Raw genomic sequence first — 21,009 nt, forward strand, 5'->3', positions numbered from 1 at the left:
CCCATTGAGGGCTCCCCACACATGTCTATCAGAATAGCAGGTTAAGGCAATGAGTTATGTGAAACTATTGCCTTGATAATCAGCACGTCCGTGTGCGGATCCTTGAACGTGGCGGAAAGAAATGTGCCCGCTGGTAATAAAGTATGTTCTTTCGGCGTATTATAGCTGGCTATTGAAATTACGCATAATATTGTCACGAGCCAAAGATAAGACAGTTGCCTTGAAAAAAAAAAGTTTATTGGAGCCTACTTGTGCTACCCTAACAATTAAAAATCTATACAGGTGGTGGAGCAGCAGTCAAGAAAGTGACGTGCGCAGGCGAGCATCGGTGTATCGAATGCTACGGTGTCGGCTGTGCTGTCATTTATCTCTCGGCGCGAGGGTTTCTCCAACAGTAAAATTTCATCTAGAACACTGTAGATTAAAAAAGAATATTCTAGGCTCGTGACGTTAGTTCGAAACACTCTCCCCATCAAATGAGATAACACGTGTGCTAAAAAGATTGGTACTTGTGCTTCTCTTGGGCTACGGATAACACAGATAACACAGCCCGGCGCAGCCGGTCGGAGAAAACAAAATAAACACACAAACCCAAAACATGGTTCGTGGCTTTATTTTAGAATCGGGTCGATGCCCTCTTAAAGGGAGGTTACCCCCCTTCGACCCGATTCTAAAATAAAAGACAGTCCTATTAAACAACAAAACAGTCCGCCATTTGCGTAGTAGGGTTTCAGACGAACCACGTGGACGACTCCATGGTGCGTGAGTTGTGATGTTCCGGGATCACCATCGGGGATCACCTAGTAGCTAAGTTGGGCAACACGTTGTAGAATACGACAGGGTCCCAAATACCGTCGCGGAAGGTTCTCACTGAGTCCACATCGTCGGATGGGGGTCCAAACCCACACATAAACCCCTCGACGGTACTCGGCGTCTCGGCGTCGGAGGTTATCGCGCAGAGGATCCACCAGCTCCCGGTCCCTTGTGTAAACTCGAGCAAGCTGGCGGGCCGCCTCCGCACGTTGAAGGTATCCTTGGACGTCGGCGTTGAGGTAGTCGCCTTCTACGTGCGGAAGCATGGCGTCAAGCATCGTAGTCGGCCTTCTTCCGTAAACAAGCTCGAACGATGTCATCTGCGTAGTTTTCTAGACAGCAGTGCTGTGCGCAAACGTGACATACGGAAGGACTTCATCCCAGGTCTTATATTCAACGTCGACCTACATACACAGCATATCCGCGATCGCCTCGTTCCAACGTTCTGTTAGTTTGTTCGTTTGGGGGTGGTACACCATCGTTCTTCTGTCATCCGAGTTGCTGTAGCGTATGATTCCTTGCATACGTTCCGCAGTGAAGGCCGTTCCGTGGCCCGTGATTACGAATTCAGGGGCTCCATTTCGCAGCACAACTTGGTTTATGAAGAACTTCGTGACTCCTTCTGGAGTCCCCCTAGAAAGGGCGGCGGTCTCTGCGTAGCGCGCCATTCAGCCTACAACTACGGCTATCCACTTGTTCTCGGATCGTGATGTAGGGAACCTCAAGGAGGTCCATTGCATTATGTAGGAAGGGCCTCGTTGGGATGACGATCGTTTGCGGAAGTCGGGCGGGTCTTGTCGGTTGCCTTTTTCGTCGCTGGCAGTCACGGTAACTCCGAACGTAGCGGGTGACGTCGGATGTAAGGTGGGGCCAGAAGTATTTTGCCCTAATGTTTGCAACAGTGAGAGCTGTGCCGAGATGTGCGGAAGACGGGTCGTCGTGGCACGCTTCCGAAATTGCGTCACGAAGGTATGCTGGGATGACAAAGGGATAATTCGTTCTCGTTCTTGGCCAGAAATTCTTCTACACGAGGATGGAGCTTTTTAGGCTGAATGCTGGTAAGTTGCGATTGAACACCCCGACCAGGGCGACGTTGCGTCCTTCCAGGTAGTCGATCGTGAAGGCTAAGTCGGGGCCGGCACACTCCTGGACAGCTAGATGGCTCTCCGCCACGACCCCGAAGAACGCGCTGTTGCCATCAGAGTCTTGCGGTGGTGGGTGAACTGGGGCGCGGGACAGGCAGTCGGCGTCGGAGCGTTTCCTGCCGTATTTATAGAGGATTGTGACGTTCCACTCTTGCTGGCGCAAGCTCCACCGCCCAAGACGGCCAGAGGGGCCCTTAAAATTGGCGAGCAAACGCACCGCATGGTGTTCTGTCACAACATTTAATGGTCTAGCAAACACCCATCGGCTAAATTTTGATATAACCCATGTACTTGCGAGGCACACGTTTTCAGTGGCTGCGTAATTTTTCTCCTCCTTCGAGAGACCACGGCTGGCATAGGTGATTACTCTCTCGCAACTGCTTTGCTGTTGGACGTAGACCGCACACAAGCCTATACCACTGACGTACGTGTTCATTTCCGTTTCGGTGTTTTCGTGGAAATGAGCGAGCACGGGCGGGCTTTGCAGGCGTTGTTGCAGCTCGCAGAATGCTTTTTCTTGGCTTTTTCTTGGCACCCTGGCACAAGATTGAGAATTGAAATGTTAAATGCCATGTACTTGTATTCTGCCTAAATAATTGATTTCAAACAATCAAAATATAAAAAAGTTTCCATGCAAAGTACCCTGCTGCAATAGCGGCAATATTCTTTATGTTGCAGCCGTAGAAGGTAAATTTTCACCCATCGGGTCCAAACCACATGTCGCCCACGCCGCATTTGAACATTTTTGTCAGGTGATCAGAATATCTATTGCAAACAATAAATTGTTTTTTTTTCTTTGCACGATGGCCGATATAAAAAATTTTTCTCGAAATAAACATGTCCACCGGACACGGCTATCTCGTCTCTCGTGAAAACACCCCCTTGTAAGTGCTTCCAACTGCTTCTGAGACAAAGAATAGGCGACTTGTTGGGCGTCTCAATTTAGCGCACGCGCGGAGGTACGGGGAATTTGACGTCGGGAAGTTCACAGTTTCGAAGGGCAAAGGGAAGTGTATTTCTCACCCGGGCAATATCATTTTTTCCCAGGCCATAATTAACGTAGAGACACGCCCCTAATCACACGAGGACGCATGTTGGCTCCAAAACCAGACGTCCGACGCATGGCAGGCTCATTTTCGCCGCATCTCAAGCGCTGTAGAAAAGGCATACAGTAAATCAAGTATCCACAACCTCGGGCAAGGCACTGAAACTTCTGCACTTTTGTGGAGCCTGGAAAACTCCGGTCAATCCTTTATCTTCTCATCTGCAACGTAGAGCCTCTTTCGCAGGAACATAAAACCCCGCGGGGGTCTTTCCGCTGCCCCGTGCTCACCAAGCCTTGTGCGCACTGTAGTGTTCGATCCCCAAGTAGCACCTGCTTCCTACCATTATGCACCCGACTCAATGGCGCCTAAGTGAAGTGGCATCCGATATCAAAAGGGGGTAACGGGAAGCCGTGACATATGATATCAACAGGTTTTTAAGCAGTCTGTGGCCCTTTCCGTCGGTGTATGCTTGAATATTGCGCGCGCTCATGAATTGGCTCTAAAAAACAAATCGAAATAAATGAATGAACAGACTCATCTTCACGCCGGGCTGCAATCGAAAGGTCAGCTGGCCACATGTTTGAGACCAATGGTACAGTATATTGTTTCGTCGGTATTCTAGACATGCCCACCACGGCTGTATTGTTCTAAAAGGTACGGCTGTATGTTTAAATAAACAAATATTTTTTACCCTACTGCCTCGGAGGAGCTTATAGCGCCGCACTGATTCAGTGCTGCAATTGGTACGAGCATCTCGTATTTTTATACTGGTAATTTATGCTAGCGTAGTCGCAAGCCCTAAATATAAATGGCAACTTGCCATACTTGAGGGTTCACTTAAAGTAGCCTATGACAGGGCACCAGCCATCAGTGAATTGGATCTTCTCAGGAGAAGATCCAATTCACTGGTGACGTAAAACTAGCACACAAACCGTCTTCAGTTGCAACTTGTTTGGTATTGCATGCTGGTTCTCGGTTTTATCTGCTTTTGTGGTACACCGTTTCGAAAAAAACACCAAATCACCGCAACTGTTACGTCCAAAGAGCGTTAAATGTATCTATTTATTTACGTTGATCAGGTAATCTCATTAGCAGTTTCCACTAAAATTATTACTTAAACTTTAAAATATAGGATCTGTTTTGAAAACCTACACTCTACAAGTTACCAGGTATGCAGGAATCAATAACTGCATATGAAACATTGTCAAAGTGGTCTCTTGAAAGTGTTGCTCTCCGCCTTAGTGGCATTCTTCCTGGGTTAACGTATATAAAGGCAATAGTAATGACTGAAACATTACACCGCACGGCATCATGGTTGGCTGACCTGTGAGCGCATTGTTTTTACTTGACCACACATTGCATCGGCGCGCTAAGTACACTGGTCTTCACACATCCCAAAAATTGGCCTCATTCCGCTACACACCATGCGTAATCAACGTGGGCTGTTCATAGGTGATACTGTTATAGATTTTATACACATCAAAATAGTAAAACGTATCAATCAAGATTCTTTTTGCAAAGCAACATTGTGTACACGCACGTTTTGTCACGTACTTGCGCCACGCTACAAGTTACGATTATGAAATAAAAAATATTAACTCTAAAAAAACTGGTCTACTCTTGATGACTTTATAGGAGAACATGCCGTGTCGATGCTATTCTGCCTGCACGTTGTCGTTACCCAAATTTTCAACGATGAAGAAATGCTGTTTCACAGGATGCCGTGACAAATAAACAACAAGGTAAAAGAGAGACTGAAACATACAATAAAGAGTAGCATCCGATTCTATTTTCCATCACAATTGCGTAATATCTGGTCACGTAATTTTTAATCCCATTGCCACAATAAAAACTCAAAGTTTTACTCTGGTGCAACAAAGATAAGCAACAAATTATTCAGAACATTTAAACTATTGATAACAGTGCACGGTTTGGCCTGACCAAAGGTTGTCACAAAGCATGAACTTGCGATATTTATTATTGGAACGTGAAAAGGCTGGGAAAGGAAAACGATTTTAGGAATTAAGTAATATCTATTTATTTTACCCATGCACTTCAGAACAGCAAAAGAAATTGTTGCTTCCAAAAAATCATAGAACTCTGCGAGTTTTGTGTGTCTCCTATTTTCAATTATGGCTAAGGGTACAGCTTTAGAATTTCCTTTTTACCTGCAGTAAGAACTGTGTGTTATATACTCATAAAGAGAATACATCGCACCAACAGCTAATAAAGACGGCTCCTAATAATCTCCCACGCATGGCGTGTTCTGCTGCCGATTAAGTCTACTTTTCCGATAACTATTTTAATGTTCAGAACCTAAAAATAAGTAGTTAGTACAACTCTTGTTTACAGTTTCTTCTGTGAAAGCGCGCACCACAAGTAGTCCGTCTCATGCCTCAAACAGGCACAATTGGCACACGAGCACAGATTGCGCATAGATCACTCATGTCATAAGCCTTTTTGTAAGAACCTGCAAAGTAGTCGACCCGTTCTGCATCTTTCTTACATCTGCTTCAGCACTTTGCACACGATAGGCCATGGAGCGAGTTCTAGGAATCCAGCATTTCAACTGACACAACTGGAATCTGACGAGTAAAAGGCTACCTGCTGCGTTCATTACCACTATGGATGCACTTGAGTGAGAACTGGTGCTGTGGAAAACATAACTTGAACATTTCGTTCAAACAGCGCATGAGTATTAAAATTTTAGTTGTTGCTTTACCATCCGCTTAACAGTAGCTTACATCAGCTTACAGTTATAGTATATTTCGCAGCGGTTTAGGGCCAGTAGCAAGCACACACTTTTACAATATCCATTGTGAAAACATGGATTCCGCCACTAAGCGTTTGCCCAGGAATCTTGTTTGGTTACATTCACCGCCATGTGTAATAGCAAAGGGCAATTCTCCCTCCTTTTTTTACCCCCTGTGGCGATTGAGCGATATATTGCTGTTTCTGTATCATAAGAAAACAGATGCCAATTTTTTATTCCGACCAAGTCGTATAACCTTCTGAAAATTACTCGTTGAAAGTGCAGTTGTAACAAAAAAAAGAAAGGAGCGTAGGCAATAAAAGTATTGGTCCCACACTGCTCATATTCTCAAAGGAGCTTAACACAATAATCTAAGACAAAACTTTCGCTGTGATATGAGGCAAAAAATGTTTCTTCATATTTTTATGGCATGCATTGCAAGTGATAATGTAGCAAGGGTATTCGCGTGCAATTTCTAGCGGTAATTAGTTTTCTTATCAGCAACCCATGATTCAACGTATGCATTCAAAAATTCGCTAGCACTGCGGCTTTTACGCAGTTGGCGTGGGCATGCTGACGGTTCTTTTCTGACAATTGGTGCGCAAGAGATTGACGGCGATGTGTAAGGTATTTATATGGGATTGTAGAAAAAAAAACAAAGCAGACCCAGCAAATCATTATGGTTCAGGAAGGGGCTACAGGCGTGACTACGTTGATAGGTGGTACTTCTTCGACCATAAAAAATTGTTCTGCTCTCTAGAAATTCACGCGACGATGATATTTTGAAAAGCTGGTACGGCCTAGTTATTAGAAGGTTTGGTAATGTGCGTAAAACACCCAAGTGGCAGTCATGAATCCCCATCTATTGTGTTCCACTGTAGAGAAAGCACACTGGTATGAACCACAGAAATCTGCCACTGACGAAGCATGGGAAACAACTCCCATATTTAGCCATACAAATACCGCTCTAGTCTGTCTCGGAAAACATCTGTAAGAGAGTTTTGCAATGCTCCAGAATTGTTGGAACGTGGAGACCGCAAAAATAGAATGTGCCTGCTATAGCCGTTCTGGATTTCTCCATGGCAGGGCAAGAAAACACATGGAGCTGCTGAAAGCCGAAGAATCAGATGACAAACAATAGCTGATAATGATCGCAATTTGCATTAGGTGGGCACAGACGCTCGACAACATGTCCTGCGAGTTGATGACCATGTGGAGAGGATATTGTACGTCCTAAATATTTTTGGTGCAGACTACAAATCATTTTCTACTAGTATATTAATGGAAGCGTAGTTTGCTGAATGACAGCGGAAAACACCAAAGGAGTATGCGTAGAGAACGCAAAAGGAATACATCGCAGCTGCTCGGTTGTATATTTGTGTGCTGGTGTCTGAACACAAAATGCCAAAATCATCGCCCTGTGACATGCGCGTACGAACCAATTCTGCTCCAAAAATTTCATATTGATCGTATACAATGACCGCTTCGGTCAGTGGCTCTACCCGTATGGCTAACCCCAATACGAATGCTACTCCAAAAGAACACAGCTGGCGACTTAGTGGTGTCGCCAATAAAGTCCGCAGCGCTTTAAAATTCGAGTTGAAGAAGCAAATAAAAATGAAGGCTCTGAGGGTACTATTAGAGGTGAGCCCAGAGAATAGCCTCTTGCCGAGAAGTTTCTTTTCGGTCTGTTTCAAAGCAAATGGTACCAAATCTCTTGCAGATAAACGTCGCAACAGCCAACAAAGGCAACTCCGTGCTCTTTACAACATTCGCCCAAGGCATTCAAGTCGTGCGCCTTCAGTGTTATTTGTTGGCATTGTTTGCGCAAATACAAACTTTTAGCGGCAAGTCGACGAGTTCCTATAGGTGCAATAATTCCTCATAATGTATTTTTTGCCAGGACTGGGTGTTCATTCACAATAACGAGAAGTGGTAAGCAAGGATGGTTCAGCCTTTTCAGCTTCAGGAGAATGGAAGGACTCATTATTGCGCTTGGGGGAATCCTTCCGGAGGAACACGATTGGTGCTAGCCGGCTTTCAGGAAGGTCTGGTAGCAATTCACCTTTCATGAAGTTGGAAACAAAGATGTGCTCAAAAACATACGGCGGAGGCTCTACCGTTCCGTGCACGCCTTTTTTCTTAAGTGCTTCGTCGCCTACTTTTGACGGAAGCAGCCGAGTTGTCCTTCCCGGCACAGGCGTACCCTCGTGATTTTCAATTCGCCTTTGGGTGGGGCACTAGGCGTTACTTCGTCCTTTATCATAGCTAAAACCCGGGTCGTAACGATGGCTTCTTCCTTGACAGACACTTCAGAGACGATAGTGGACAAAATGCTCCGGGCATTGGTCGTTATCATTGTCCCGTCTTCTGCTAAAGGCAACAGGTGCTTTTCCGCGTCGCACATGGGTTGAACGAAATGGGTTCTTGCCCCGCCACACTAAAGCAGTTGCCCTCTGGGCGAGCCCCTATCTTTGCCTTATCAATACCCAAGGTTGTTGACGTCGTGATGTGCAGAGACCGGCGCACTGCGTTTTCTTGTTTTCTCTGACTGATGGTCGTGATTTTCGACGTATCTGGTTCCTGCACGTTCTTAGTGTAAACAACGTTCGGGTGGCTGAGGACCGTCGCCTCCACATAGTACTTACACCCCTTGCCCCGCGTGGCTCACCGTTGATAGTTGAAACCTGCAACTTCGGCAGGTCAACTTCTGGGGTGGGTGGGCGTAAGCCGCAGGGAGAGCAGTCGTCTGGATAGATTGCTCAGCGAACACTGTTGTACACGATGTTCAATTGTCAAGGGTAATCTGGCTTGCCGGCACTGACGTTGTTTTTGTCTAATGCTGGCCATTCTCGGACACTTCAAAGCAGAGCGAAGCCAGCGGAGGGCCCGGCATATATTTTATGCTGCGTCAAGGCTTCGAAGTAGTCCTATTAAAATTCATCCCGTTCAAGTAGCTCGGTGATTTTCCGGTCCGTCTTGTAACGTTATGTGTCTTTGATTGCAAGCAGGTTAATGGCCTCTTACACACCGTGCGAAGATGGAGAGGGGGCTTGCAGAAGCTCTATCACTGCCTTGAGCAGTCTCGTCGCGGCACCCCACACCATGTGTTGCTTCCAGCGCAGTTTATCCATGGCACGCTTACGGTGGGAAATCCCTTCATTCGTAGGTTAATGGCATAAGTCGGTTAAGGCCAGCCATGACGACGTCCGGTTGATGACGGGGCTAGGCAGCCAACGGCGGTGAAGAACGATAAAAATCACGGGGTTATAAGAACCTCAAGCCGGAGGGCACGTCGGTGGACTCGTACGTATCCCGCGTTCATTCTGCCGGGCTTAAAGGCCACAAAATATTAGGGGAAGAACGACGGAAGCGAGGCCGTTGCCTTGGCTGCCCGAATAGGGGCTGATTACTAATGACACGGGTGGTTTTTCCACGATGATGATCATCACAGGCGCGTACCCAGAGGGAAATTTGACCGAGTACTCTACGGGTTTTAAAGAAAACCTGTCTAAGCCAGTTACCCGAATACGCAGCTCTTTCGCGGCAGCTTTGTTCACCTTTTGACAAAAAATTACCCTCTACCTATCACTTTCGTCAGCGGTAACTTCAAGCAGCTGTACTTTTATAAGTAACTTAATGGCTATACAGCCACCTAGTAAAATGCGATTGTTTGTTAACTGATTGTTGGATGAGGAGAATCGGTTTACTGGTTGAGGTTTCCGATGACGGGTATGGTTGTTACAGCATTGTATTTTACTTTGATTCCTGCAGACGCAAACAATTTTTGAGAATGAAGCGGCTCGGAACGCACCGAACTCTGACAACAGTTTATGTTATTATTTATCGTTCCCTCTCAACCCGAACTGTCCAGGAAAGATCAACCGGCAAAATAAATTTCTTCAAGCGTGCTGCCGACCAGCCCCGTGCAGTGTCGTTGTCTCATAGCGAGAAGTCTCGCCAAGTGGGCACAAACGGTGTCGAATTTTCACATGTTGCGGAAATGACAGGAAAGTTGAGGCGCTTGTCTTCTCGTTTTTCCAGAACTACACCCAGCATGCGCACACAACAATGGAGGATGCAAGCACACTTGCGAACCGAACCCCGATGGAAACCGTACATGTGTCTGCCGTACTGGATTTCTGCTCCATCCTGACGACCAGGATTGCAAAGAAGGTGAGCGACACAAAGGATTACGTCATTTTGCCGTATCTGAAAGTTACAAGAAAGAGTGCACAAGCTCTATCAGCAGAGTACAGCTTCAATAAAGGGTAGAATATCGGATACATTTCTGACGGGCGGACTCAAATTTAACGCCCAGCCCGGTCTTAAATACTGACGTCCCAATGAACCAAATATTTGTTGGTCACAGCGACTGCTTTTCAATGCTCATGTTTTATTGGCGCCTTGTTTCTGCATGCAATTTGAGCCTGCTGATTAAAACAGGAAAAATCATTGATCTTCCTTTAGTGTAGTACCCTTGGGCCACTGAACCAACGTTTCTCAAATTGTCAGTGCTTTATTGTTTTGTTACTTTATGTTTCCGTGGTACTACCTTATGTATATCACTGCCCTTTGGTGGAAACAAACGCATGCGCTTTTTCTACCACAAGAGGAATAATCAATAATTTTTCTGATCCCGCGAACTGTACAATAATTGCATATTAGTAAATAGTGCTTCCTATATGGCATCCTTCTCTGAGTTTTACTTGTGTCATTAGGCGGTGCAAATCGGACCACACTGGAGGCATTATTACGCGTGTACAAGATTCTTCTGCTCATTGTTTGTGGACTGGGCGGGTGCAAACTTAGCATACCGTAATTTCACTTGTCTGTATTGCGTTTTTTGTGTTCGCGAACTTCGGCGCTCTTATTGGATGTCGCATTTTAAAGAGTCCTGATAATAAGACAACAGGCAGTACATAAATAATACTTCGCAACGTAATACTGCGACAACGTTTTCTGTCGGATCAAGACCATTAACCTGTAATATCTCAACACCAATGAATGTGGTCACAAGCTAGACGTGACTCTGCTTGTTATTGCTAGAGATGAATGATACTTATAGTGCTTATCGCTGCTCTGTTGAACCACGCTGGCCTCTAGGCTTACCATCTTTACTCACGACTTGTAAAGCTGCAGTGATGTCTATTACATTTATTACCGCATGCTCATCCAGGGAGCACTATAACAGGCACTCCCCGAAAGCAATATTTCACAACGATGTCGCCTATTTTGTTCAGTATTTTGCAAACCTACGGAGAAAAATAAGCAGACCCAAAGTTCGGAAAGTGATAAAGCTTTCAGGTACCTTGGTGATGGAAAATTAGGATTGAAGCACGCGGCCGGTGTATGAATGCACCTTTTTCTGGAGAGGCCTCTTCGGTGGCTTTTGCGCAAATGTGCGTCTAGCGACAATTGCTGACTTGAATCGTGAGCCCTGGTTAATCTCGTAACATTTATAAGAAGGCTGAGAAGTTTTGCGTGGTAAGGTACGTGCATGCCCTGTTTATCATATAAAGGCCTACCAATCAACTTCATTACAATCACGTTTATTAGTGCTTAGGTGGGCATTATGGCAAAACATTTGGTGCAATGCTGAAAAAATGCTCTTATAGAAAATTACAGGACAAAAGCACTAATAGTTTTTACAAACACAACACTCTACTGCATTTGCGCTCTCGTATACCCTTCGATGAGGAGTTGTGCAATTTGAGGAAACAAGAAGCAAAAAAAGCGTTAGAGCAGTAGGGAAGACATCAAAGAAAATGGACATCACTTCCTACAAACTGAAATTTTCTTGATTTTAAACAATAACTTCATTGTGTTAGGGCACCAGGAGCTCTGTTTTTTTTTTTGTTATCATACCCGCCGCTACTCCCTTTGCAATTACAATACAACTGCGGTATCTTGGAAAAATGCCCTAAACCAAATTTTATTGTCGTTGTAGAAAAAATATTACCATTGTCCTCACATGCGCTGCGGCATAGCCCTGTCTTGCGGATGCTTGGGGGGTCAATTTTATTCTTTTTTACACAATTTTATTAATAATTTTGTTTAGGATAAAGGTTTTCAACAGCTATTATATTTTATAAATGTTTCATTCTCTCGGCATTGAATGAAAGAAAGCATTTAATATATACCTTCTTCCAAAAAACTTTGAATTGGCGGGTAATGGTATAATAGAGAATCTGACCGTAGGAACAGCGCAGCACAAATCAGATATCAAACCAAGTACACCATTCGGAGATACGTTTTATAATGAAACGTTAATACAAGAAGACCACGAGAATAAGAAACGCAAAAGCACTCCCGTCGCAAGTTATATTTCAGGTTTTTTTTTATATCGGTTTCAAAATACTGCAGAAGAAATAGTGTTTAGCGTCCCGAAAAACATGCCTGACAGGGTGCATAAAAAAGGAAATATTTAGGTGAGAAATGGCTAATACGGACATTCTCAGTGAACACTTTCTTCGTTGCGAAACCTAATAGATATGGCACTAATGTCAATACAAAAGACGACATATGAACATCAGTTTTTTTTTCTACAAGGACATCTCGAAGTGTTGGTCGAGTTATGTAACTGTCGTAAAATATACTGAATGACACCCTGCGTAACCGCAAAATTTGCAATAGCATTTAGGCAAACCTGAGGGAGACGTGGTCTCAATGCGGCGATTGTGTATTCTTTATTTCTGAAAATTCGACTTGGGTGTGAGAAGCCGTGGCTCGACTGAAAATATACGAGTGGGAAAAGCACCAGCACTGCTTTGAACAGGTTTACTTTCAACGTAACCGCAATCACTCGCTGATTATTAAAAATTGTGTTGTGAGAACTGCAAGAATGAGTGTGAAGAAATTTTTAGTTAGACAAAAAACGTATCCTTTTGGCCACCGCACCATAATCAGCAACTGTACTGGCTTGGCTATCAGCGGACATCCTAAATTCGTCACTAGTTTCCTTGCACACAAGCTGGTCTTACAGTAGTGGGGCCACCTAGTCGAGGGTGTTAATAGAGCAGTGAAAAAGGACATCGCCGGCATTACTTTGAGCGACCTACCTGAAAATTAAACAGCGTTGTATGAAATATAGTGTTAAAACTTATCGGCGCCGAGTCGCGTAGTCTCTCGGTCATCCCCTCTCCTCACAGATATTCTAGAATACGCCTAACGTGCAGCAAAAACACCCAACAACAATATTATATTTGCACGTGACTAGAATATACCATCACCTTTTGGGCACTCTTTGCACAAGTTCGACGGAAGCAAAAACAGAAACGTTATCGTGACTCCGATCTAAGGAACCCAAGCCGGCCTCACCGGAAAACCGGGTGCTGATGCCGGGCGCAGCCGACTCAACTTCGCCGAGACATTTTGGCGGGCTAACCACGCCTAGGGATATAGTGTAGGCCTCCGCAGAGAGCATGTCTTTGCCGTTCCCCTTGTATATGCTAGTTTTTATGTGTTACCTATTTTTATCAGGTGAACGTGTCTGCGCGCCGGGGTGTACGTCTGCCTGAAGGTTTTTTGTTAGTGTTTTTAGCTCTTCCGTTGTCTCGTATCATGATTGTGTAGTAAATTTTGTCGTTTACTACATTAGTGTATTCCTGTGAACTCTCTCAATAGCTTCAGCGACTTCAGCGCACACACACACTCGCAGGCCGACCAGTCTGCTAACATAAATAACTGTCGTCCCACGTGCTTGTTTGCGCGAGCGGGCTACGGCGTTCAGACCCAGGCACGGTGCTGCGTAAACGGAGATGGGAAATTTTGTCCAATCAACGTTTGCCAGGTCAACTGTATCCGATACATTGAACGAGTGGAACGGTCGTCCTGGGAAATATTGGTTGATATCCATCTAATGCGTAGACCCTCTGGTGAAAGCGTATTTGGCTGGGGCAATGACTATAGGTTACTGCTCCGCCACTGTAGCATTAAATCTCACCGGCACTGTGCCGTCCGAGGAATTTCATAAAATTTAACGAAGTTCTTTATGGCTCAAAAATGATGGCAACTTCGATGTGATATATATTTGAAGGTAGGTATCTAAAAATAAATAATGCAGACATTTAGTGTGACTATGGATTCTTCACATCGCTAATTTGTAAAATAAAAAGCAAATAAGGATGTTATAAATGCTCGTAAAATTATAAGCTTGAGAATTGGTAAAACCTTTTCAACAATCAAGTACATTGGCTGTAGGTTATTCTTATTAAAACAAATTTGCGTAAAGTAGTTTAGATGTTGACGAGTACGTTAAATGCACGTTCCCGAGTAGACATGGGCTTCCCCCGTACGGGGCACCTCGTATATACGTGGTGACAGTAATGGGGACATCACGGACCCCGAGCACCCACTACAGTAGCTCTCACCAACTGGGCCGATATATTGAGAGGTGGAAAATAGAAACTTCGAACGGTGCTCGTCAGAGGCTTCGTCAAGGTCTGGTCGATGGGCTACGAGTATGTATACGAGGCAGGGGCCTCCGGGACCGCACTGAACATAAGGGTAAAGAAAGGGAAGGAATTACTCCAGTTTTCTCCTTTTTTATGCCATATGGTAAATAGTAAACAATTTCATGAACATGATCGACTCCTGAAGACGATCCGCACAGAAGTATCATATCCAACTCTACCAGCCCTCGGTTTTCCAAAGCGTAATGAGTACCCACGTTTTTTGGTATTACAATCTGCTAAAAAAGAAAGCTCTTTCCTCGCAGCCTGTGTTCCGCATCTCAAAGTTTTGGGAGGGAATTATAGGTAAGTCACTTAACAGCAATAACAAAGAACCGGGGAAATCCCTGTTGAAATGCACAACCAACAAGCCACATAGCGCCTTGCTCGAAACCACATGGCCAATCAAGATATAAATTCGACATCCCACCGAATCCTCAACAGCTCGCCGGGTGTGATCTCTGAATAAAATCTGTCATATAATACGCAGGACGATCTTCTGGAAGGGATAAAAAATCAGGGTGTGACGGCAGTCAGGCGCACTACCATGCGGAGAGATAATAATGAAATACCCACTATACACATCATTTGGTCTTTGATCACTCCACTTTTCCGCACTGCTTTAATGCAAGCTTCATCCGGTGCTCCGAACGTCTGTACATCCCGAATCTGCTGCGCAGTTTCATATGCAAGCGGTTCCGGTCAAAGTACCACCTCTGTGTCAAGGCCAACTAACCCGCACCAGATACGCGCAGCACAGCTACCTCACAGGCAATTCTAAATCGAAACAACTACTCTTCATCAACTGCCACGGATCACACCCAACGTACTCTCGTATTTGTGAAAAGTTTCAGGCAGAAAAAAATTATTAACATTATGATGACGGAAAACATCTGCTTCCAAGTGGCGCGACAAACATTCGCCTCTTTCTCCTGGCGAGGTACGCCGAAGCAGCTGGCCCGGGAGCAGAGAAGAGTCCGGTTTTGCGGCGACTCGTGTCTGCAAGACCAATCTGGTACGACACCCGCCCCCGACTGAGTAGTAGCCGGCAGCCTAACCTGTCAGCACAGGAAGCCGAGCCCACAGCGGTTGCGGTGGCAAAAAAACTTTGAAGAGGCTGCTCGAGCTCCTCCCCTCACTATTACTAGTCTCCCAGTACACATCAGTGAACCATCGAGGTTGACGTGGATGGGCTCGCAGTGGCTCTAACTGGCGCCTCGCCGCCTGTGCCACCCGAGGCGCTCTAAAAGGCTAAGGGCATGCCAAGGAACCGGATTTGTCGGCAACTCCTAGGATGGCCAATAACTACAAGGACGTCACACAGTACCTGCCTCCATTGCAGCGCAAGGAACGGAATATGACCGCCGAATATTCAGAAAAAACAAAAACCCCTCCTACAGTCACTGCCTCGAAAGACAACACATAAATAAACACATCCCAGTAACATAAAAACCTCATTCATTGGAACTTCAGCGCACTAATTAAATATCTTTAGGATGTTTACAACAGCTTCATTCAAATCTGCAAGGTGTCTTGTGTCTGCAAGAACCACATCTCACTATTAAAAATATAAGCTCTCGTAATACTTACGTGGTGTTTAGAAAGGACAGAGATGGCTGCACACGTTCTTACCGCTGTTTGGCTATCGTAACTCGAAAATATTTGGGATTTCAGAAATATCCTAAAGAGTGCCCCTCAGGCTGTAGCAATTGTACTGTAATATTTCTGGCTTAATACCGCATGCTGCCATTACATTCGTTCTGATTTCAAGCCCTGCATGTTATAATCCATCGAAATGATTGATTAGATGCCTGACCCTTATATTTATTGGCACCATAAATGCCCATAATTCCCTCTGTGACTCTACACGCAGTGATGCACAAGGCCGATCACCGAAAAGTTCTCAACATAATTGGGAGCATGCCTGTTTCAAAAAACAGTCTACATGCCATAAAATAAAACGCAATACTTATTTATACGTTTACTTGGGTATTCATCCTCATGTTCTCTTTCCATCGCTTGAGTAGGGTGTGTGCACCAACTCATATAGAAGGGTCCACTTCAAACCATGCTAACATATATAAGTGGAGGCCGAGACAGCTTTCCTTTTAATGGGTTCGGTTAAACAAGAGCGAATTAAAACACATTTACAAAAACACGTTAACGTCACCACACACCCATAAAACACTAGCACTTTGAAGAGGCGACTGCACTCATTACGGTAAAAATAATGGAGGCGGACAAAAATTCTATGCTACAGATCTTCGGAGCCCTGCGCAACCCCAGGAGATTGTGCTGGAAGGACGGTAGGGGCGCGTTAGAAGACCAGAAAAAAGGCTGTGGTATCCGTTGGTGGTTCGCCACGTCAGATTACCTTAAATCGTTTGAATGGGTTAAGGCTCGTGTTATGGGTTTGCACCGAGAAGAAAAAAACATTGGTCATGATTTCTGCAATCCATTAGCAGTTAAGTAGACAAAGTTTAGAGAGGAATACAAAGACAAAAACGGCATTGGATACATAGCCTGACAATGGGCAGCACAAGAAAGTACGCACTTCAGGACCATGCTAGCACCCTTTTCATAAAACATAAATTGTCTTCTCAAAAGAGGACCCTACGCGACCACAAGAAATCATAGAATTCGTACCCCTCTGTTTTTACTTCATGAGCTGAGGGCTGCTCTGAGCACGTGTCTATGTCCCGTTGCATGCACGGGCAAAATCACATTTAATAAGTAACAAACTTACACACCCTCAAATTTGAAACACTTCTCCACTTTTAAAAGAAAGTATGGCTTTCAGGGCAACTTCTAACGTCTTGAAGGGAGACCCTTGTGGTGGCGTTTCTAAAGAGGGGCAGGACCCATATTTTCCTGCTACTAATCGTCCCATCACCGGAAAAGGTGCCGGTGCAAGCTTCTTGAGAAGTTTATCAATAGGAAACTCGTGTACTTTTTCGATTGAAATCTTCCTCTTAAGTACGCCCAGGCAGGCTTTAGGCTTATACTAAATACAAACAATCGACTTTTTGCATTGTAATTCCATAAAAGGTATGCCTGCATCCATAGGCTGTTCCGCATTACTGAATCTTTGATAGAGAAAAGGCTTACGACACGGAATGCTGATGTGACATACTTACTGACCTTAAGTCTGCTGGTGTGTCGGGTAACATGTTTTGCGTATTTTTAAGGTATGTCTCCAAGGAAGCTTTCGCGATAAAGGTCGGTCAGCCCTTTCAAGAATACTTATGTAGAAAAATGGCGTGCCCCAAGAGTAGAGTTAAGCTACAAGATGTTCATAGTAATACCAACGCCCTTCGAAAGAGTCATTTCCAACAATTTCCGTTTTCATGCGTGTAGACTACATTTAGGTATCTTTTAAATCACGTAGGTTGTCTATCTTCGAACGCCAAACGCACTTTTGTGTCAACAAACATACTGGTTCGGCGGACACAATCGGTCTCTAACTGAACCCAGGAAAAAGTAGTTGCGTTGCGTTCTCTCGTTGTGATGGCCTTATGAGGACCCAGCGCTCTTATGAGGAACCTTAATGGCGTATAAATTGCTATTAAAATGAGCGCGATTTTTTACGTGTATTGTTCGATGAAAAACCCACATTCATTGCCCAAATGTAACTATTTAACATACCTGCCTTAAAACACAGAGCATTCTAGACATCCTCCAACAGCAATCCGGAGGTGCAGAGTCACAACTCCCACTGTGTCTATGCAGCGGCTTAGTTGGGTCTCGGATATACAAGGGCAGTGTTCTATATGGGTCAGGCACAAAATCAACGCGACAGACGCTGGATCCTGGGCTGCACTTTGGTCTTTTCTTTTGTGCGGAGCTCCCCGTACCAGCCCGTTCCAAATTCATTACACAGAGTGGGACAAATGGTGCTTTGCGAACCATTGAACTTATGTTGACTCGTTTTGCGCATTTAAATTTTTATCAAAGAATAGCCATTCCTCTAAATCTGTTTTTAACGATAAATCTAGATGCCAGGTCGTTTTAAATTGGCCATACGTTTCTGCTCCTTTCCCACAGAAACTCAGAGAGCAAGCGCCTCAGCTGACTGTATGCTTTTGAGAGACCTTTAAGGCATCTTACAGGAATGTTTTACAATCATGGCGGCTCCGCCCTGTGCCATAAGACTGGTCATTTATAAGCCTGGGAAAAAGATAGTGCCAACAAGTGCAACTCTGCCGCACTTCTTTATTTTTGCAGAGAGAATATTGGTGCACAAAATGGTACCGCGACGCGCCACAAGCGTCCTCCACTGTGAAGTGTGCAGCACATGGTCGGAACTTTATTTGAAGAACTATGAATATAAAAACCATCATTTTAGGGCAGAGGCGTATGGCATTTCTATTCTGAACGGTCACGTTGTTGAACAACTTATGCTGAAGCTGGTAATCTATGCACAATCTTTTAGTCTATGATTGTGGCGTATGCATAGTTATCCCGAAAGTCATCACAAAACCACGTCATCAATCTTGTTCTTCAAACCATTATCTCCGCGTAAGCCTCAAAGCTACAATTGACTGCGTCTTGGCGGCGAGACAACTCTGGGATCACCGGAGAGTAGACCGCCGATGAAATCGCCGCGGTTGCTGTACTTACGAATGCAATTGGCATAGCAACCGCACCGTACACTGACCTCCAGCCACCCATCAGACAACTCCATCTTAAAACGTGGCAAGCTGGCTGAATTCAACTGAGAACCGACGAACTACGCATGGTAAAACGCACTTGCGAAGATACACTGGTCACACGCACGATAGACAAATAGAAGTTGCATTAGCAAGGATAAGGATAGGCCGCACACATGTAACACACTCAAACCCGCTTGCTGGTTGTTCACTGGGTATTCGCAGCCGGTTTTGCGAATTGATTGATTATCGGGTTTTACGCGCCAACGCTGCACAGGCGATGAGGACTGCCGTAGTGGAGGGCTCCAGGTTAGTCTTTAGCACCTAGGGACCTTTAACGTGCGACAAAATCTCAACACAGGTGCGTTTTTGCATTTCGCCTCCATCAGAAAACCTAACACCGCGGACGACGTCTGGAGCAGACCCATTCGTAATTCACATTCTACTTCAATGTAGGGCGCTTGACGCAACACGGCACATACGCCGTTCAACTGCACAGGGAACATATTCCACACACCCAGCGTTCTTCTTGTCTAAGGAACCCATGGTATTTTAACGCGCGCCTCTGTGTACTTGTCCGAGATTGAATTTTTACAGCTGATTTCATGTTATGTATCATCACAAAGTGGCGCTCTACAACAGGAATATTTATTGTCTCTGACTACAATAAATTTTCTTGCATGTTTTCGTAGTTACTCATTCATCTGTATTGGCTAATCACTTATTTTGGCGCGGATAACCCGGGCTGGTCTTACTCCATAAAACTCCAACAATCATCATCATCACACATTGGCGGCGCTGAGTTTGAAAACAGGGCAGTCGGGAACTGGCAGCACTAGAGCAGCGAGCATCCCACAAGAACGCGGAGTACAAAATATCATGCGTTTTTCTGCAAGCGCGTCTTCTCCTTCGCCGTCTTGGCTGCAATTGTCTGCCGCCATTGTTCCACCAATATCGTTATAGTCATCTCCGCTTGTTAGCAGTGGCTCTACCAGCAAACGTGGCAATATGTACTTTGGGCCAAACTAAATTCGTTTGTGCGTTCATTAGTACTTCAATAAAGATAATGCCATAGTACTGCGCGCTAATAAAAATCTCCCCGGAACAACTGTATCAAAGTATTCTTTAATTAAAGCATCTGAGAGCCCGGAATTTTATTAGTGTTTGAAGCTATATATGTGAGGCACGACGTGTTCTGTTCATCGCTTCCACAACACTGGTAAAGAGTACACTGTAAGTATACTCCATCAACAAGTTCTAATGTCACGGCAGTAAAGATGTAAGGGTATCCGGGGGACTCAAACATATCCTTTCAATGCGCTGCGTGACTGAAGCACTGCTTCTTTGACCATAATACCAAGTGAACTCCGCCAACAAGGTGTTTAAATAAAATCACTTAACTACTTATTTAGTAGCGCTGTTTAACTCCTACAAAATTGTCGTTCTTTAAAACAATTATTTTAAAGCGATGAATGTCTAGAAACATGTTTTCATTTCTGTGCATCATACGCAGAGTCCTCCGTAGGAAAGCTAGTGCATTTCACCAGTCTTGGACACGCCAACGGGTCGGTGATGTTTTCGTGGAAGTGGCGTGGCGGCGTCGTACCAAGCAACCTATCCGGCTTTTACTTCAAGTCAACAGCACCTGATCATAGCTTCCTGATCACACTACCCCCCTCATCGGCAAACTTCACCGCTGACCACCTTCGTCCGTATACCGAGTATGATATTGCACTGTGGCCGTTCTACAAGCCTAAAGGTGCTACTGATGAAGCTCTCGGGAAGCCAGTCACGCTGAAAGTGCGCACGCCTGCTTCAGGTGAGATGAGTAAAAAAATTTTGTGAACGGCCGTTATGAGTTGTTTTTACAAAATACAAAACAGCCAGAGCACATCGCAGTATTTCTGGGGAAGGAATAAATATTTTCGCTATTATACCTGATACAGTTTCGTATGAAATCATGGCTAAAGTAGAAAAGCTGAACTTTATATGGCCTGCTGTCAGTTGGGCATTCTGTATTAATACTAGAATGGCTCCTGAATTGGCGGTGCGCTACTTCTCCTAAATGTCTTACTTTAAACAGCCTTTTCATAGTGGCTTTTGAAGAAACTCTGTTTTGTACAAGATGCATAAAAAAAAATTATGCAGTAT

The 21,009-nt window shown here is 44.8% G+C and overlaps 1 protein-coding gene across 1 annotated transcript in view; it reads left to right on the plus strand.

Moving 5' to 3' along the window:
• Nucleotides 1-21,009, plus strand: part of LOC144139993 (uncharacterized) — a 37,538-nt gene that overhangs the window by 10,152 nt on the left and 6,377 nt on the right. The window contains exons 3-4 of the mRNA XM_077672210.1: nt 9,801-9,932; nt 20,372-20,677. Of these exons, the coding sequence (XP_077528336.1) occupies nt 9,801-9,932; nt 20,372-20,677 (438 nt within the window). The remainder of the gene's footprint in view (nt 1-9,800; nt 9,933-20,371; nt 20,678-21,009) is intronic.

This window comes from Haemaphysalis longicornis, unplaced genomic scaffold (assembly GCF_048455015.1).
Source record: "Haemaphysalis longicornis isolate Haplotype H1 unplaced genomic scaffold, Haemaphysalis longicornis Haplotype H1 scaffold_5, whole genome shotgun sequence".
Classification (NCBI taxonomy): domain Eukaryota; kingdom Metazoa; phylum Arthropoda; class Arachnida; order Ixodida; family Ixodidae; genus Haemaphysalis; species Haemaphysalis longicornis.